The sequence below is a fragment of the Podarcis liolepis genome (assembly GCF_965112155.1).
Source record: "Podarcis liolepis genome assembly, chromosome: 2".
NCBI classification, from domain to species: Eukaryota; Metazoa; Chordata; class Lepidosauria; order Squamata; family Lacertidae; genus Podarcis; species Podarcis liolepis.
In genome coordinates, this window is record NC_139555.1 from 34,254,415 (window position 1) to 34,272,915 (window position 18,501).

The 18,501-nt window shown below is 43.0% G+C and overlaps 1 protein-coding gene across 1 annotated transcript in view; it reads right to left on the minus strand.

Moving 5' to 3' along the window:
• HID1 (HID1 domain containing) overlaps positions 1-18,501 on the minus strand; it is a 42,413-nt gene that overhangs the window by 4,494 nt on the left and 19,418 nt on the right. Inside the window, exons 5-17 of the mRNA XM_083487129.1 lie at positions 17,588-17,694; positions 16,389-16,502; positions 14,241-14,463; positions 12,204-12,260; positions 11,951-12,091; positions 11,029-11,119; positions 9,226-9,377; positions 8,224-8,302; positions 6,098-6,262; positions 5,258-5,485; positions 4,466-4,599; positions 1,743-1,823; positions 555-646 (exon numbers count right to left, since the gene is read on the minus strand). Coding sequence (XP_083343255.1) covers positions 555-646; positions 1,743-1,823; positions 4,466-4,599; positions 5,258-5,485; positions 6,098-6,262; positions 8,224-8,302; positions 9,226-9,377; positions 11,029-11,119; positions 11,951-12,091; positions 12,204-12,260; positions 14,241-14,463; positions 16,389-16,502; positions 17,588-17,694 — 1,664 coding nt within the window. The remainder of the gene's footprint in view (positions 1-554; positions 647-1,742; positions 1,824-4,465; positions 4,600-5,257; positions 5,486-6,097; positions 6,263-8,223; positions 8,303-9,225; positions 9,378-11,028; positions 11,120-11,950; positions 12,092-12,203; positions 12,261-14,240; positions 14,464-16,388; positions 16,503-17,587; positions 17,695-18,501) is intronic.

Sequence of the window (18,501 nt, forward strand, 5' to 3'; positions counted from 1 at the left end):
CATGCTTATGTTATTGTGGGTATAGGATTTCTTATTATCATCTAAACCATAGTGTATGATTACTTTTAGAGTTTGTTGTTGTGTGAGTATTTTTTTAATGGAAAGTTTGTATTAGAACTGTATCTCTCACTGCAATTTGCGTTAAGACCTGCATAAGCTGGTGAACAAATGAAATTTACTGTATTACCACAGTTAAAAGAAATTAGCAAGAAGATGTTCCTGCCATGCATTAGGTAAACAACAACAAAAAAACTCTTGAGGGGAAGGTTGGCATGTGCAAGCTCGTAACAGATCTCTTGGATAGCTTCAAAGCTGGGCTTTGCACAAGTGCAGAGCCCCACACATTGAATCAATATAGATAGACTTCTTTCTGATGTTTGGGACTGCATGTACTTGGTAATTATTGCCAAATTTGATATTACCCAAACTCCTATAGAAAAGTGAGCAGAGGGCATGTCCTGATCATCACAGTAATGACTTCTTTATAATTCATATCACTTTACAACTCCCCTCTGGCCCCGCCCTCAAATATTCAAAGGACCATAGACACTTACTTGTCAATGCAAATCTTCTCTACCTGGGGGACCAAGACCTGTAAAAGCCGCATGATTGTCTGTAGGGGCAGCTTTGACTTCCAAGATACTACCTACAAAGAAAAAGAGTAGAAGATAAAATCAATGATTTTGAACAACTCAGAAAGCATACAGATGAACATATTCATGTAGAACATGTCAAGTATATCAAACTAGGTTGCCCTTAACAGGGACAGTAGGAACATTAGAGTATGTACCTACAAAAGGAACTTCCAAGTCCCCCCCTCCCCCCGCCACAAAAACATAGGCAGGGGTTCTGTGAATGCTTATATTAATTTTTTTCTATAAGAGAATTAAGTCTTCAACATAACCACACAAGCTCTGAACACTGTAGGTTTCTGAAAGAAGAGTACAGTGGTACCTTGGTTCCCGAACGGCTTAGCTGACAAACAAATTGGCTCCTGAATGCCGCAAACCCAGAAGTAAGTGTACTGGTTTGTGAACGTTTTTTGGAAGCTGAAAGTCAGTTTCTGCTGTCGGCATTGTTTCCGGGGCCAATCAGAAGCCATGCCTTGGTTTTCAAATGTTTTGGAAGTCGAATGGACTTCCAGAACGGATTGAGTTCAAGAACCAAGGTACCATTGTACTCTGTCCCTACAGAGACAGAGAAAGCCGCAGGCCACCCCAGGGATAAATCCTCTTCTCATTTAGAATGAACACACAGCAACCCACCCTTCCACAGACAGAAAGAATCACGTAGACTTAAAAGCTAAGAAAGACTGCTTAACTATTAATAATTTTGATATTAAAAGCTTTTTATTGCATGTAGTGCGCAAAGTTCATTATAATTCCTGCTTCATTAAGCAGTGAAGGGAGCAATGGAGCAGGACCAAAAACTATAGTGATCCCTAATGAGGGATGAAAAGTGTAGTACCTGCTTGCTGTCCTTTGCAGGCCCCTCTCTGCTCAGGTCCAGGTGGCAGGAGAATGCTGCTTCATCACTTTGGAACAAGCACACCCCCCCTCCCCCAATTGCATCACGCTTGCTGTAAAAAGGGCTCAGGGTGGGCATCTGCTCTAATGCACATAGCATTTTACTTAACCACCGCCTGTTTACTTTAACTGACTAGGAGCAGCCCCAGTTCAGCTCCTGCTGAATCAATAGGGAGTGAGAAGGAAAAGGAATCATGGAGCACAGGCTCCTCTCACCCATTCAGGAGTTGGATTCCACTGCCCAACTGAGGATGCACTGGACTGACGCCGTCGATCTCGCCGGGGCTGCAATGATTCCTGAGAAAAAGGGACACAACCATATCGCTTACCAACTTATCTGCACCACACTGCTGCCTGGCTAATGCAAATATTACTTACATGCCGGTCAAGTGGGAGGATAAAGCATGAAAAGTAAGTGCAGTACATGAAAAGGACTGGGTGGGAGGGAAGCAAATGCAAATTTCCCCAACATATTCCTTTTCATTAATTCTGGGGGTTTTTCACTGCAGTTTTTCCACATTTGGAGGTTAACCATTCCAGGTGGGCATAGCAATCTATGCCCCTGATTTGCTGTGCTGAAGAGGGTTTGGAAGAGGTAGACAGGGCCCCTCCACCCAGGCCTGCAAAAATCTGCTGGACTCTGCCAGGAGGAGCTCAACCAGCAAGACGTGCCCCAGTGTACTCCCCCAAACTGAGTGCAGAATCTATTGCTGGTGGTATTGCTACAAGCGGAAGCCAGCAGAAATTCTAGAAACAGGGCATGGGGTGGGTGGGGAGGGGGAGAGAGCTGAGCTGGCACAGGATCCAGCAGATCCTCAGCCAGCCCTGCTACTGTTATAGAAAAGGGCCCAATCCAGGCCCAATCCAGTGCCAATCTGTGAGCTGGCGTAGCATCCCCACTTTCTGCCTTAGATGGTGTGGGCAGTGGGACTGTGGATGCATTCAGCCCCTACCTCTCTTGACCAGGGGCTTGTATTCTTCACCTCTAAGGTCAAGAAATCTAGCAGCTGTGTCTTAACATGCATCATGGATATTCACTGACTATACTGAACCAAATTTGTTACTGGGAGACCTTCAGCTCATATCATTTCCTGTGTGGTCATAGGGCCTTTGTGCTGGACATAAGGCCACTCTACACTTAAGCCCCTATAAAAGCACCTCTGCAGGACAAAGCTGCAGTGTAGCATCCACTTCCAGGTACGTCTAAGTGGGCAGTTACAAAAACTCCTCACTGATACCATTCATCTCTGGAAACACTATACTGAGCTCTAAACCAACAGAAGTGTAATGCTGCTTATCTGGAAGCAAACAAGGTACAAGATGATCTGGGTCTCTATCTTTTTTGCCTCCAGGATTTATTTATTGTCGCCATAAAGTGATAACACAATCCAGCATAATTTACAGGCACATTAACTTTATGGTATGTAGACTCCTGGACACCCCCAATAAAGCTTCCACAAATCAATCCATGAAAATACCTGTTTGGGGCCCCTGTTCATGCCCTCCCCCATCCCCAGAGCATGAGAACCTTAACCCTGTCATCAGCAACTGTCCACAAAACTGACATTTTAAGCGCAGCATAGTTCTATTTGATCTACACAGCAATGTGTCAAACAGAGATACTTGCTAGATTTGTCCTGCTGATAAAAGAATCACTCAGGTTTAAAGTATGGATCTGAAACGCCACCAACTTCTCTGTAGATGAGAAAAAGGCAAACTCCGAACTGCAATATGTAAGAAACCCATTTTGGATCACCTCATTTTCTACACACACACACACACACACACACACACACACACACAAAATAAAAAATACTTCTTCAGTGTATCTGAAGAAGTGTGCATGCACACGAAAGCTCATACCAAGAACTAACTTAGTTGATCTTTAAGGTGCTACTGGAAGGATTTTTTTTATTTTGACTATGGCAGACCAACACGGCTACCTATCTGTAATACACACACACACACACGCGCGCGCGCACACACACTTTACCAAATGTGCTTTAGTGGATTTAATGCCAAGGGCAACAGTGTCCTTGAACTGCATCAAGGATAGCATTAGATCAGTGGATCCCAAACTCCCCCCACCCCCACAGACCACTTGAAAATGGCTGAGAGACTTAATGGACCACTTAATGATTTTTTTCTGCCTGCTGTAGAAATTGTAATGTGCTATGCTAGATGATGTATGGTTTCCTTAATGGTGTTTTCATTGTTTCTTTTATTTCTTATAAGCCGTATTAAAATTTTAATTCTATGGAATTCAAATTATAATGCAATCATAGAATGGTAGAGTTGGAAGCTACCCCCAAGGGTCATCTATTAAAATCCTCTGCAATGCAGGCATCTCAACTAGATCATCCATGTCCAATGGCCATCCAACCTCTGCTTTAACAACTCCACAAAGGAGAGTCCACTGCTTTTTCTTGTACAATAAAATACAATATAAGAAATAATAGGTGCAACAACAATACCATTAAATATCATTAAGAATGTTTAAGAAGATGGATGTGTAGTCTCTCCTCTTCAACCACAAATCTGTAGACACACCATCTGAATGAAGCTCATGGTTGTAGGACCATACAGTGGTACCTCAGTTTACAGATGCTTCAGGTTACAGATGCATCAGGTTACAGACTCCGCTAACCCAGAAATATTACCTCAGGTTAAGAACTTTGCTTCAGTATGAGAACAGAAATTGTGCTCCAGGCAGTGTGGTAGCAGCAGCAGGCCCCATTAGCTAAAGAGGTGCTTCAGGTTAAGAACAGTTTCAGGTTAAGAACGGACCTCCAGAACGAATTAAGTTCTTAACCAGAGGTACCAGTGTAGTTTGAGAACTCCTACTCTAGATACTGTTATTCAGTACCTGTATTACAACTACTAGCTATGCAAGTTTAGACAAGAATGTGTCCAAGCCCAAGAGCAACATGTAGCCGTACCCCACTCCAAGATTCTGTATCACTGATAACGCCAGGAGGGCTGCCTTGTGCTGCAGACTGCGCAGACTCTGGCTCCAGGGAGCGCATCGTCCCATCTTCAGACACCTGGGCTTTCTCAGTGAGCTTGTCAATACCTGAATTTGGAAGACAGCATTAAGAGGAAACCAAGCAAGGCTCGGAGGAGGTCAACAACATAACTTAGGCCAAATGATGCAACTCCCACTACTTGCCTTTCTGTTAAGTAGATTCTTCTTTCTTACGTTTAAACCGACATATCAAGACATGTAAATTTGACATTTGTTTTAACACGCAATCATATTTTATAATGTATATTTTTTAACTGTTGGTTTTGTTTTGAAATTTTTAAGGCTAGCATCTGATTTTATTGGTAATTTTAATGTTATATAAATCTTGTTAGATAATTTCCCACCACTTTTTCAAGAGCAGAAAGCACCTCATTCTAGAAAAAGGAGAACTATCATGGGGGAGGTAGGCAAGCTCCCCGGTAATTGAATTAAGCTTAGGGACTAGGAAACCAAGATGGGAATATTTGGTCGTTTGTGGGTAGCTACAAAACAGCCCGGTTCAAATGAGGGTTCTATGGCAATATCCTGGCAATGGTTCTATGACAATATCCCGGCTGACAAACCCATTTCATAACATGGAGCTTAAGTTCTTTCCCTAAATGATCTTCGTCATCAGGAAAGACATCAAAGATTGATCCAATTCATCATCTTTAACTGAACTTACACTTTATTTAAGCAATTATACAACAATAAAGGTTAGACTGACCTGGAGTTGCTACCAAGCTGGTCTTTAGCGTCCCGGGCTCAGCAGGTGCAGCCGGTCGAGATCCTTCCATGGACACTCCGTCCTGAGAGTTGGTGCGAGATATAGGTTCGGGAGCTTTCTTTTTGCGCTGCAAAGCTTTCTGGATGGACTGCAAGTCAGTAGGCAGATTGGCCAACTGATGGAACACATTTCGCTTGCGGATAATGGCATAGACCAAGTTGGAATTGCCTAGGAAATCACAGCAGCAGAAGGGAGAAAAAACATGATTAAGTAATTTTATTTGCAGGGTAAAAGACCTACGAATAAGCCTGGGAGGCTGTATGCTACTTATAGTCCTGTATCAAGAACATCTTTCCTTACCTTCTCCTATATTACCGCTAGGGAAAAAATTTAGTCCACAAAGCAAAAGCACAGTTCTTGAGTTGTTTACAGGGTACCCAGTTGGCAATGCTAAACTTAAGATCAATAACAGAGCAGAAGGAAGTGGGAGCCGAGTGAGCAGCATGCAGGATCTTTACTTGAATTTGCTTTCTTGCTTGGCTACCAGCTTACTGAAACTTTGGCCTAGTCACTGTTCTCAGCCTTAGTGCCCAGTGCATAAAATGGAAGCTATAGTGACATGGATCAAAAGCAGTGTGAGAAACTGGGATAGAAAAGCTGGAAGCCAAATGACTTCTGGGACTTGGGTTGTGGGTGCCAAAACAGAATGTCTAGTTGTTACGGGGGGGGGCACGACAACACTTTTTATTATTACTATATTTAGAGTAATAAATTTTCTTCGTTCTTGGCATGCCATCAGAAAGGGGTATTGGGCCAGCTTATTGTTTAGCAGCTACTCACCATCAAACTGATATTGAATGATATTATTGAAAACTTCCAGCAAAAAGAAGACAAGGTGGTGGTTCTGGACAGCGGAGAAGAGGAACCAGGTGGTTGAAAATGCTTCCAACAAGTGCAGCAGTTTGTTAGCAGCTACCATGGAAAGAGACTTCAAGTATGGAGATACTGGAAGAAGGGGAAAAGAAAATTAGGGTGACAGTAATTCCCTTTATGATTGTTTATCTTCAGCATACATGGCACTTTAACACACACACACAGAGAGAGAGAGAGAGAGAGAGAGAGAGAGAGAGAGAGAGAGAAGGAAGGAAGGAAGGAAGGAAGGAAGGAAGGAAGGAAGGAAGGAAGGAATCTAAATTTTAACAGTGGGGAAGGTACATGGGGCAGTTAAAGACAGCAAAGGATGGATGTGAACAAATGTTATTATACATCCTAAATTACTGCAGGGGAGGAGGATTAAACCAAAGGCTTCATAGTAGGGGTGAATTTTGGGAAGGCACGTATTTACTAGTTCACTCAGTCTTTTGTGAACTAGTAATGTAAAACCTTAACTAAAAATAAAGAAGTTTACATCTAATTCTAGGAAAAGGTGAAGCAGGAAACTTTGTTGAAGTTTGCCTCATATCTTGAAAACTAGTTTAGGGGTTTTATTTGTGTTCCATAAAGGGAAAGGCAGACTGTAGTGTCTCGTTACACAGGGTTCCATAGCTGTTACCTTCAGAATTAGGAGATACGTGCTGTGGGATGTAAACACAGGAGCAGTCAATGACAACATTCCTAGAGTGTACATGTTACAACATGGGGAAGGATGTCTGTCCAGCAAGCAGGTAAACTTCCTGGGGACGGACTTCCTCCACATGTGACCAGAGGTGGGTGTGGCCTCACCTGTGCAGGTAATGACAAAAGCACAGGGCAGGCAGCCATCTCTCTCTCTCTGCCATCACCTTTCGAAGAAGCAGGATGCCCTCTTGGCTCTCAGCCAAGAGAGGAGAGGGCTATCTTCCTATAAGATAGATTCTAAGTGTATTTTACCTTTTTAAGCCTGTCTGCCGTCTGGGATCATATTGTGAACAGATCGTGAGTAAACTCTTTTATACTTTTATAAAGACTGTGTTGTGTCTTGTATTTTAAGAGGGAATAAAGGGGAAATTACCATAGTAATTATTATAGAGGTTCTAGCGAACCTGTGCACACGTTACCGTTGCGAACTTAAAGGGGAATGTTTGTAAACTCTGCTGATATTTTGGGAACTTGTTAGCACAAGTTGGACAAGGATATAATTAGTCAATATATCCTCTCCTGCACCCCAGAACATTCCCACACGTGCACCATATGGGGCCTTGTAAAATAAAGGAAACCTGATCAGACACCACTTTAGCCTTTATGACACTCTTCTTGTGTTTTTAAAATTTGTTTAAATGGTTAATATATTTGGAACAAAACCCAGTAACAGGATACAAGAGCTAGCAAAGAAAAACTAAGTCAATTATGAAAAGGCAGTTCCAAAAAATGCTACAGGTTTCCCTTAATATGAAACATATCTTGATTCTAAGTGACTGCATATTGTTAGCGAAGGAGGCCAATGCCATCTACTGCAGTGGAGATGGTATTGCACCATTTCCTCATCTCATAAAATTACTTCAATGCTTATTGTACAGATTGACACAAACTAGGATGTGTCTCGAACGAGAGTAAGGAAATGCACAAAATAACTCAGTGAACATTTCCCAACCGTTGCACTCACAATGGTCTTCTCCGACCGAGTTTAAGGAACTAGAATGAAGATTTCTAGAAATAACATCTGCATATATTGGGTGGTATCCAACTAAACAGTTCCACTAGCGCAAACTCTTTTAGCTGCACAACATAACTTCCCCTCCCTCTTCTCTCGCCATGAAGCTGATTTAAGAGGACACAGAAGAGGGAAGGGAAGGTTAGCTCCACCACATGCCAAAACCCAACGATCTGTTTTGCAGGATACCAGCAACTGTCTGTTCCTTCAGATGTCAAGAGAAACACTGCTGGATTATTATACTACCAAAGGTTTCTTTTGTGGGGAGGTTGTTGATTTAAACATAAATCTCCATAACTAAGTAAGCGTTTCAATACAGTTCACTCTGGCACCTTACCATTCACAATGATAGTAAGGAGGCAGTCAAAGAGGGGCTGCAGCCTCTGGTGCCCACTGGTGATGATCTTATGAAAGACCTGGAACACAGAATGAAAGTGGAAATGAACAGGTGCAGACAGAATTATCCTGTGCTGGCTGTTGCCACCACTGAAGAGCAAATGTAGCATATGAAATTCTATAAGTCGACCATGAAGCAGTTCACAAAATTCCTGCCCATTTCTCCTAAACTCTGATTAGCAAGACTCAGGGCTCATATACACTTCCATCATCATCATCAACAACCTTTTATTCGACCGTCAGTCAGGAAAAAGTACATTTGTCAATACACGGTTAAAACTTCAAAGAAGATTTTAGAACTTAGCCAACATTAAAATGGGCTAAACAGATAGCCCCATATCAATACAGTCAATTATAGTCTTGCGGCGCTTAAAAGCTAAAAAAAGAAATTTGGCCACCAAGGAAGGTATAGCTCTAGCGACATCATTCAGCAAGTGTAAAACCTGGTTTTCTCCGGGTAGAGAGCTAAATTGACATAGGAGTGGGTCTATAAAATTTTGTCTAAGCTCTGCATAAGAAGGGCAAGTCAAGAGAATGTGTTCAGTGGACTCATCCACACCCATGGCACAATGACAGGTTCTCTGGGCGTATGGTACTCCCCTGTACCTTCCCCACAATATCGCAGAGTCAAGGACATTGAATCTAGCCGCTGTAAGAAGTCTGCTGTATTCCACATAGTGGATTTCTGCAAGGTAGGGGGCTTCTGCAAGGTAGGGGACTTCCACTCGTCCTGTGTTTTCTAGGCATGATTCTGAGTGGTGGTCTGTTTTCCCTGCCGCTTTCCCCCAGAAAACCAGACTCTTTAGTGCTAAATTGGAATAGACGACAATCCATGGAAAACCCAATTGCCATTTGTTCTAATTCAGCATTAAACTGTGGGTTTTTCTTTGGAAAACGGAAGTGTGGATGGGCAATGGGCATGGCTGGTAACTGCGACACTCACAATGATCAGGAGATCTGCGTGTGTCCCTGTAAATACAGGGATATCCATTGGTACTCGAACGGAGTACGGCTTGTTCAGCCGAACCCCAAAATTTCTCTCTCCACTCAGCAGCAGTAGGATGAAGACACCGATATGCATAAGCCCAACACGTGCTGTAAAAAGAAGAACAGCGTTGACGTTCAATCAGCTAACAAAGATAACGCAAATAATTTTGTAGAAGAATCTTCTGCACAGCAGCTCCACTACTGTTCAGCGCAATGGTCCTAAAGAAACTCATGATCAAAACAGACCCATTTCACTGCTGACACCCAAGTAGTTTAACAGGGAAAGGGCTACAGCTCAGTGGTAGGACATCTGCGGTGCATGCAGTTATAATCCCCAGCATCTCCAGGTAGGGCAGGGAGAAACCCTTATTTGAAATCCTGGAAAGCTGCTCCCAGTCACTGCAGGCAGTGCTGAGCCGGATGGACTGTTGATGATATTACTCAGTATAAGGCAGCTTCCTATATATGTCATGGCGCAATGTGTGACTGCTGATTTTGTGAATGTACATTGACCTGTGAATGTACTCCAAGAAGGGTACTGAAAAAAGGAGAGGGAGGTCCAAACCAGATATGACAGGGAAGCCACACATATTTACACGTTTAAAGCAGGGAGTGTGTGGACACCCTGTTTGCACAAAAAGAACCAAATGCCTGTGAAGAGCTAAACCCTATCCTGCCTTAGCTCACAGTGCTCCACTGCCTGCAGTAGTTCTTTCTCAGCCCAGCTCCAATAATGGCACTGAGCAGAGCTGAAGAGAAACATACTTGAAAACAATGTACAGTGGTACCTCGGGTTACAGACGCTTCCGGTTACAGACTCCGCTAACCCAGAAATACTGTAGTACCTCAGGTTAAGAACTTTGCTTCAGGATGAGAAGAGAAATTGTGCTCCGGCGGCACGGGGGCAACAGGAGGCCCCATTAGCTAAAGTGGTGCTTCAGGTTAAGAACAGTTTCAGGTTAAGAACGGACCTCCGGAACGAACTAAGTTCTTAATCAGAGGTACCACTGTAGTGAGGTTGGATGAGAGATGGCTAGGCTCCATTCATCTATGAATGTCTTGTCATGTTAAGGAAAACAAAACAAAGCCCTGAACCCTCTCCCTCCCCCATGCTTTACACATGAAAATAACAGACATGTCTGCCCATGTCTAATCTGGCGTGGCCCTAACACAGCTCTCTTGCCTCTGCATCTAGAATCTTTATGGCTGATGACCTAAGAGCCAAGGAAAATTAACATGGGTATCATTTGATTAAATTATGTTTGGCTTCTGGGTGCTGTGAACAGGAGACACCAAACCCACTTCTCACATATTCTAATGGTAACACACTGACCTGTGTTTTTCCAGCCATTCTTTTGGATCTTGCAAATCAGAGCCACCAGCTGAGCAGTACAGGAACACTAAGATTAGTGGGGAAGGCTGCTCATGATGGCCTATGGCTATATGACTGTAAACTGATAATTCTGGTTTCTCATGCTGTGTACACACTAGTGGGCAGGCAGTGGGTATGGATGTCTTCCTGTAGCTTATGTTTTCAAATTGGGTCAAAGCTGATGGGGTGGTGGGGGGCTGTATTGAAATACAGCATTTTTCAACCTCACATACTCTCTAGGCACAACCACTTCAGTTGAATTGGACCCAACTATAGCTACACCCATTAAGTTATTTCCAGTATCTGTGACTGCACAAGCAATCACAATGAATGCAGAAGCAAGCTTTATCAGCCTGAGTTTTGAGAAAAAGACAAGACCAAACTTACACTGATCTGCTCTGGCATCGTTCAGGAAAAAGAGAATTGGCACCAGGATATCTAGGACATCGCTACTCTTCAGCACAAAGAAGAGAAATTTCTGAAAGGGAAAGATAAAGACTTGAACTCCTTCACACAGTTTATCTACTCTACAGGTCCAGCCACGGCCCAGTGGCCCAACAGAAAGAAACTGATGCTTTATATGAAGATGTGTCAGAGAGGAGGAATAGCATACAAACCAACAAGTTGAGAAGTGCCGGCTAGTTTTTCAGTGGTTTTGTGTTTTAGAACTCTGCTTTCCGCTGACTGCATTGCAGCACAAAAAAGTTAAGGAGCAAGCCCTAGTAACTCAATGAGTCTGTCTTCTAAATAGATATGGTAGCATTTGCACTGATAATCCCACATTTATTTTCATGTTAAATGTCTTGATTGAATAATGAAAAGCATGCTCTGCCAGTAGTTTCTTATGTGAGGAAATCAGCAAACAGCTGGCACTATAATTTCCTATTTTCCCCCTTATAGGCTCTTTCTGTTGGAGGCTTCTCAAGTGTCAGGTGTGCTGATTCAGCATGCCTGGAATCTGAAGCTCACATAAGGATCGGGTTGAGGCCTGTGCTGATCTCTGCAAGTCCAACCACATGCAAGCAGATGAGCAGTATCAGCAAGGGTTATAATGTCCCACACAGTCACCAGTTAATGAAAGAACGATACTAATCAGTATATTTTCTCTTCAGTGATTCCCCATTCCTGCATCTTTCAGTGCTAAACCAGCCAAGGGGGAAGGAGGTCAGGGGAAAGAGGAGAACTGCCAACTAGGTAACACACACGTCCCTAGTCGCTATCACTAAGATTCCCTTATTCCCTTGCTTGCTTTCAGCAGGCACAGATCTCTCGCCCTCTTGATTCTTTGGCAGACCCAACAGATGTGCACCTTGTTGAAATCACAGAGTTTCCAGAAGAGAACCAGGAGCTCCTGGTGGAACTGAATCTTCTTGGTAGAGTTTGGCAGGTAGGTTTGGAGCAGTGGGTTGGAGAGTAGACGGGCCACTCCTTTCAGAATGAATTGAAAATCCTGCCAAAAAAAGATAATGTAAATGGAATAAACAAGTCCTGTCAACAAAGATAATGTAAATGGGCTCAAGGCTAGCCCAGTAAGTAGTCAAAAGAAGAATATGGCACAATACCTCTTCTCTGTGTATCCTAGACAGGTAATTGACAAACAGATTGTCTGGTCCCGGAGGCTGCATTAAAAGGAAGTTGAGATAGCACTTCTCAGCATTTGCATTGGTAATTAAGGGCATATAAAAAGTTATTTGCATTCTCTGGCAACTGACATTTTCACCAAATTGTCAGAAAATTCTAATATTTATTTGACAAATTCACTCAGTTAGGGATCAGTGATACACAGAACAGGATTTGGTATAAAAGTGCTTCCATTCACAGAATTTAGCAGCAAGCCAAATGATACACCTTCCATTTTGAGGATGCAACGTACAGCAGTGCTGCTGACCAAAGTCAATACTTAGCATCTATAGACTAGGCTACTTACTTTACTTATTATATAGGGAATGCTATTAATTCTAAAAATTGACTTGCACACAAAAATAGGAAGTGGTTCCTAATACTACTATTGATAGCATGCAAGGTTTTAATTGTCACACAAAGATTTCTGCTTGGAGTAGAAAGCTCTGCAAAGTTAGAAGACTTGCGGTAATTTTCCTATAAAATGAATTACGGTACCTCTGCTAGCACCCAACAATTTCAAATTCTGACTCTTATAATTCAGGGGCAAGCTACATGTTACATGCACATGCAAACCCCAACAGTATTTAAGAAGAGCAGCTTCTTAATTGGGTTGTTTTTGTTTTTACCCCTTTTTCCACGAGCCATTCCCCCCCATTCCAAATCACACTCCTGAAGGGAGCTAGAAGCAATTCCCACCCTGACATCAACCAGGGCCACACAGGGAAGGAACAATGGAGGATGTGTCATTTGGTTTGAAAAAAATGGCTGTAAAGGGGAAAAGGGAAAGGCATAAGCCCGCTCCCCACCTCCAAAGCTGTTTTTCTTTCAACACTAACGACACTGGGGCTTCAGTATTTACATCTCTGTGTAACATGCAGTTTGCCTCACAGTTTGCCTCTTAGTACAAAGTATGTAGGGACAGACAGCTGAAAGCATTCTAAGATTTGAAGACTGAGCATCAGTTTGGCCAAAAAGGAGTGTTTCAGTACAAAGATGACCTTCCCCTCCAATAAAGACCAGTTAGCTCCTTCTCCTCAGCAAGAAAAGGAAGGGCTAGAGTGCTCCTTTCATCTCTGCTCATTTTGAGAGCGAGCATGGGATACCTTCCCAGCATGCGGACAGGAAGAAAAGCAGAGTGAAACTAAAACAATCACGTGTGCTACAACTGCAGTGTGAGGAATGCCCTGAAATGAGCTAGTTAGTATGCACGTTAATACAGGTCAGGGATTCAGAAGAAGTTATTTCAGTATTAAGGAGAAGCAAACGCACCACTAAGCTCTTAGGATGATGGGGAGTTCATGTCTCAGATTTACCATGATTACTACAATCTTAGCAAAAGACAGCTTCAAAAGAGGTTTTCAAAAACCAGCTGGACTCTAGAAAACAGCACTATACTGAAGTATGCACTATTGAGAGAGGGCAGAGTACTCAAACTTCAGTAGAAGTCAGTCATCCCACTACATTTCACATTGTGGTGAATTTATGATATATACATATTAGTTTTTGATCTTCCCTTTTTGAATTTATTGGGCTTTTTTATAGGGACAAATCCATTTACCTGTTTGGTCAAAGACACCATCTGATCTTCTCCCAAAACCCAAACTATTGCATACAAACTCTCTTCCCATGTTCCTTATCTGCAGCAAAACTGTCTCCCCCCCCCCAAAAAAAGACTTTTCCTTCACAGAAGCTCCTGAAGGGGGGGGTGTATGCAACATCTGGCAGTTTCAGGAACTTCAACCTGACCAAAAAGACTCTTGTGTGAGTCTGGGCAATATTTGAGACTGGTCTCATGACAGATACATACAGGAAATACAGAACACAGGAACACAAAAATTCCAGCTGGAGAGTTACTCTTTGAGGTGTATAAATTTTATAAATAAAATAAATGACTGTGTACCCACAAACTTCTCTAGAAAGGGAAGCCATCCTCCCCTCAGTACAAGGAAACACAGCTAAACTTGGGAGCAACTCACATCAGCATCATCCATGACTGTTCCAGTGGTAGTTCCATCTACTGTGGGGCTGGAGCTGGTGGAAGTGTCATAGTCCAGGGTGACTATCAAGACTTGGGCAGCCTGCTCCACCAGGGGTTCGCGATAGTCCGAGAAGAGCAAGTGGTTATATGGGATCCCATAGCCCACTGGATCATAAGCACAGACGATATTCAAGAGGGAAGTGAACAGTGGAAGCGCATGCCTAAAAGAGGATCCAACATGCTCAAGAAGTTGCACTGGGGATGAAAAACTCTTCAAAGCTTTCCAAAGTCAGCTGTACTTTCTACAAGGTGTGCATTCTGTTAGCATTGATTCACTACTATGTGGAAGGATAGAAACCTGTATGCCTCAGGGACAGCATGGATTAGTGAAAGGGGGGGGACTTATTCTGAGGCATCATCTGATATTTTTAGATTATTCTTCTTAGCCATCTAGATAAATGAATCATTATTCCATAAGTGTGTCAACATTAACTTGAATTGAACCATTATAACCCATACTGTAATAAAAAAAAAATTCATCACTACAGTACTTAAGTGCTGCTATCATACAAATCTTCTACTATATAAAATAGTTGGGCAAAGTGCTTGTGGCATCACTAGCAATATGCAATTAAAACATACTCTATCCCTTTAACAAAACATTTTCCCAAAGCAATTTACAACAGACAATATAAAAAGCACCCACTCATATACCATGCAATTTTATGAGCATAAAGGAGTTTATTTGTTTTCCTGCTTTACAGAGACATTCCTCCTGCCATGGTAACAGGCAGTGAAATGCTCTTATTGCTCTCTCTTTTTTTAAGGGCAGTGGGGAAAGAAGTGGACATCAACAAAACTACCTCTTTCATAGACAACGAAGGGCTGCCTTTTGTTTTGTTTAAATTCTCTGAGGCTAAGCACTCTTCCTCTCCAACACTGCTTTGTGTGCATGATTAAGTCTTTTTTTAAGTGGCACAAGGCTTACTTACACACTTGGCACTTGCTCCCTTCCATTACATGGGGACAAAAATAGCACTGTCACTGGAGCTTGCTCCACCACAGTGCTAAGAATAAAAAACCATTTTGAATCATCTGCAAAGGCAGGCATGAAAAAAGCTGCCAGCTACTGATTTTATCACATCAACTGATGTAGCAAAAGGAAAGTGATACCACTCAGCTCAGGAGTGCTGGTTGGATAAATCCAGTCATATTCTAGACCAGGGGTCTGCAACCCGTTGCTCCGGAGCCGCATGTGGCTCTTTTACACCTTTGCCACGGCTCCGGGGAGGATACTAGCGAGGGGAGGAGGCGCATTGTGCGCCCCGACACTCCCCACTGTGGCGGGCGCTGTACTGGCTGTGATGTCGCTGGGGGCGGTGCGTGCGTTAGTCACGCACCGTCCCGACGTCACCTTCCCGCCCGCTGTCAGATTGCGGCTCCGGAGATATATTTGTTTTAAATGTCGCAATGGTTTTGCGGCTCCCAGTTGTTTTTTTCTTCGAAAACGGGTCCAAGTGGCTCTTTTTGTCTTAAAGGTTGCAGACCCCTGTTCTAGACCAATGAAAGTGCTTAAGCCTTTTGAAAGGCAGAAGACTGCAAGAGATGAACACCAGAGGGCAGGCATTCACCAGGAATCAAGGATTGCAATCCAGGTATAACCAACAACGTACAGTGGTCAGAATATTTGAAGCCACAATTGGAAACCGATATAGAAAGTCCACCCGGTCTACTTGTTTGTACTTCAGAAATTGGAGTACAGTGAACTTCAACTTCCAGTATGAGGCGTAGAATATATCACCTATTTGGGCAATGCGTATGAGTTGTAAATAAAGCTAGGCAAGTGTGGACATCCGTAAGGCAGATATAGTGAAACACCCACAAAAAAGAGGGGTGACATGCAGAAGAGAGATACCTTGTCTATAGAACAGGCATCCCCAAACTCGACCCTCCTTGTTTTTGGGACTACAGTTCCCAGCATCCCTAGCTAACAGGACCAGTGGTCAAGGATGATGGGAATTGTAGTCCCAAAACATCTGGAGGGCTGAGTTTGGGGAGGCCTGCTATAGAACTTCTTAGGCTAACAGATTTGGATTAAACTATATTGCTCCAAAGTATCCACCACATACAGTCAGCTACCTCTCACCTATTCTCCGTGGAGCAGAAAAACTGGACCCAGGGATTTGAGTTGCTATCTGAGGAGGGGGGCAGGTACATGACCTCGGAGAAACAAGTCAGCAGGAGCTTCAGGAGCTCTGTCCTGAAAAACACAACAGCAAGAAATCCCAGTTGCATGAGGCTGTAAGGAATGGAGAGCTAATGGAGGGGTAGTTTCGGATTCTCTGTTACAATGTAAACTGAGCAACCTTTCATCAACCGCCAGCTTAATATACATTACTAAATGCATTTTTCTTCGTGTTGGCATTTGTAAGTGGTCACTGAGTAGTTTTCTTCTCTTATCAAAGACATGCTTTTTCTAGGAGCGCTATTTCTTTAGCCATCAGGAGCCACAGGCCACTTATGCACTCTCCCATTCACAGTAAGTAGCTATTAGCAGACAGATCCTGAAGCTGAGACTCCAATGCTTTGGCCACCTCATGAGAAGAGAAGACTTCCTGGAAAAGACCCTGATGTTGGGAAAGATGGAGGGCACAAGGAGAAGGGGACGACAGAGGACGCGATGGTTGGACAGTGTCTCGAAGCTACCAGCATGAGTCTGGCCAAACTGCGGGAGGCAGTGGAAGATAGGAGTGCCTGGCGTGCTCTGGTCCATGGGGTCACGAAGAGTCGACTAAACAACAACAAGCATTGTGTCTTTTGTTTGGCCCTATTCCATGGAGCCCATCTAAGCAAAAGAGTGATAGCGGGAAATAAAATGCAATGCAATGCCCGGTGTAGCCTTTGCATTAGCACTGTTGGCTTACAGGTAGGTAGCCGTGTTGGTCTGCCATAGTCAAAATAAAAAAATTCCTTCCAGTAGCACCTTAAAGACCAACTTAGTTAGTTCTTGGTATGAGCTTTCATGTGCATAAGTTGGTCTTTAAGGTGCTACTGGAAGGAATTTTTTTATTTTCACTGTTGGCTTGTGCAACTTCATATATCGATGATGCCTTGGTTTTCATATTCTATCAGAGACCATCTAGAATGCGGACTTGAGTAGAAAAAAAATCACCTCCCCATATATGAAATTAATTTAGTCCTAGTCTTCAATACCATAAGGTTATTAGCACCTAGCTTTCGCCCATACAAAGAAAGGTCTATTGAGATGCTCACATTTCTGTATAGCGCCAATCATCCTGCCAGCTCTCCTTTTGTCTCTTCTGGAGTATTTTTTGATGTTCTTACCTGTTCAAGTCGTGGTTGTAGCTGGGCTGTGGGGAGTGAGCAAACCCAACACCAGCCTCCCAGATGTATTCACAGCTGTCAATTGCATGGATATCCTCAGCTGTGTCCTGGAAAAGAAGTCAGGAGAGGAAAGATAAATACTCATGCAAACCGGAAGTGGGATTTACTTTGTCTTTTTACTAGCAGAGGCTCCTGCTGAATCTTCCAGCTGAATGAATGGCCAGGATAACAGAGATCTGGGTAAATACCTCCTTATGCCAAGGATCTCTTGTATATAGATTAAGAGGATCGGAGAGTTTCAAGCAGCAGAGAAGCGAGATAGGGCTACTAGGGATAGACCAATCAGTCTATTTCCAGTCGGTGCTGATTTACTGTGTGTTTGTTCAGAAGTCTGTTGTCTGCCCTTTTCCAAAGTTTTTAAAATCCATACAAAAGCATTATGAATTCAGATACATAATTAAATACATATTTATCACAAAATAGGTGTTTAAGTACACAGAGCAGGATTCAACTAATGAGTCCCATCAGGAGACACCTGCACAAGGACTTCCACTTGTGCAATAGGGCTTCGCCTCTTTCTTCCCTCCCATGCCCTTCAAAATTGGCTCGGGGAGGTGGGAGTTGGGAGAACCCCAAAAACAACACATGGAAGGAGAGGGGGGTGTCGTTCTATCTGGCAAGCTGAAATGTTTGCATCGACAGAACAACTGTAATAGCCCAAGGTTGAATTCCTCCCACAGTTTATGCCAATGAGTGAATTTCTAATTGACTTTTATCCTAAAACACATGTTAACAAATTTTGGTACGTTTTTGAGCCAAGAACCGTATTGCAAAACTTGAAGAAGCACGAAATCCAAAACATAGTCATGTTCCAATCTGCATATTAGCCCAGCAAGACGTAAGTGAAGGCACTT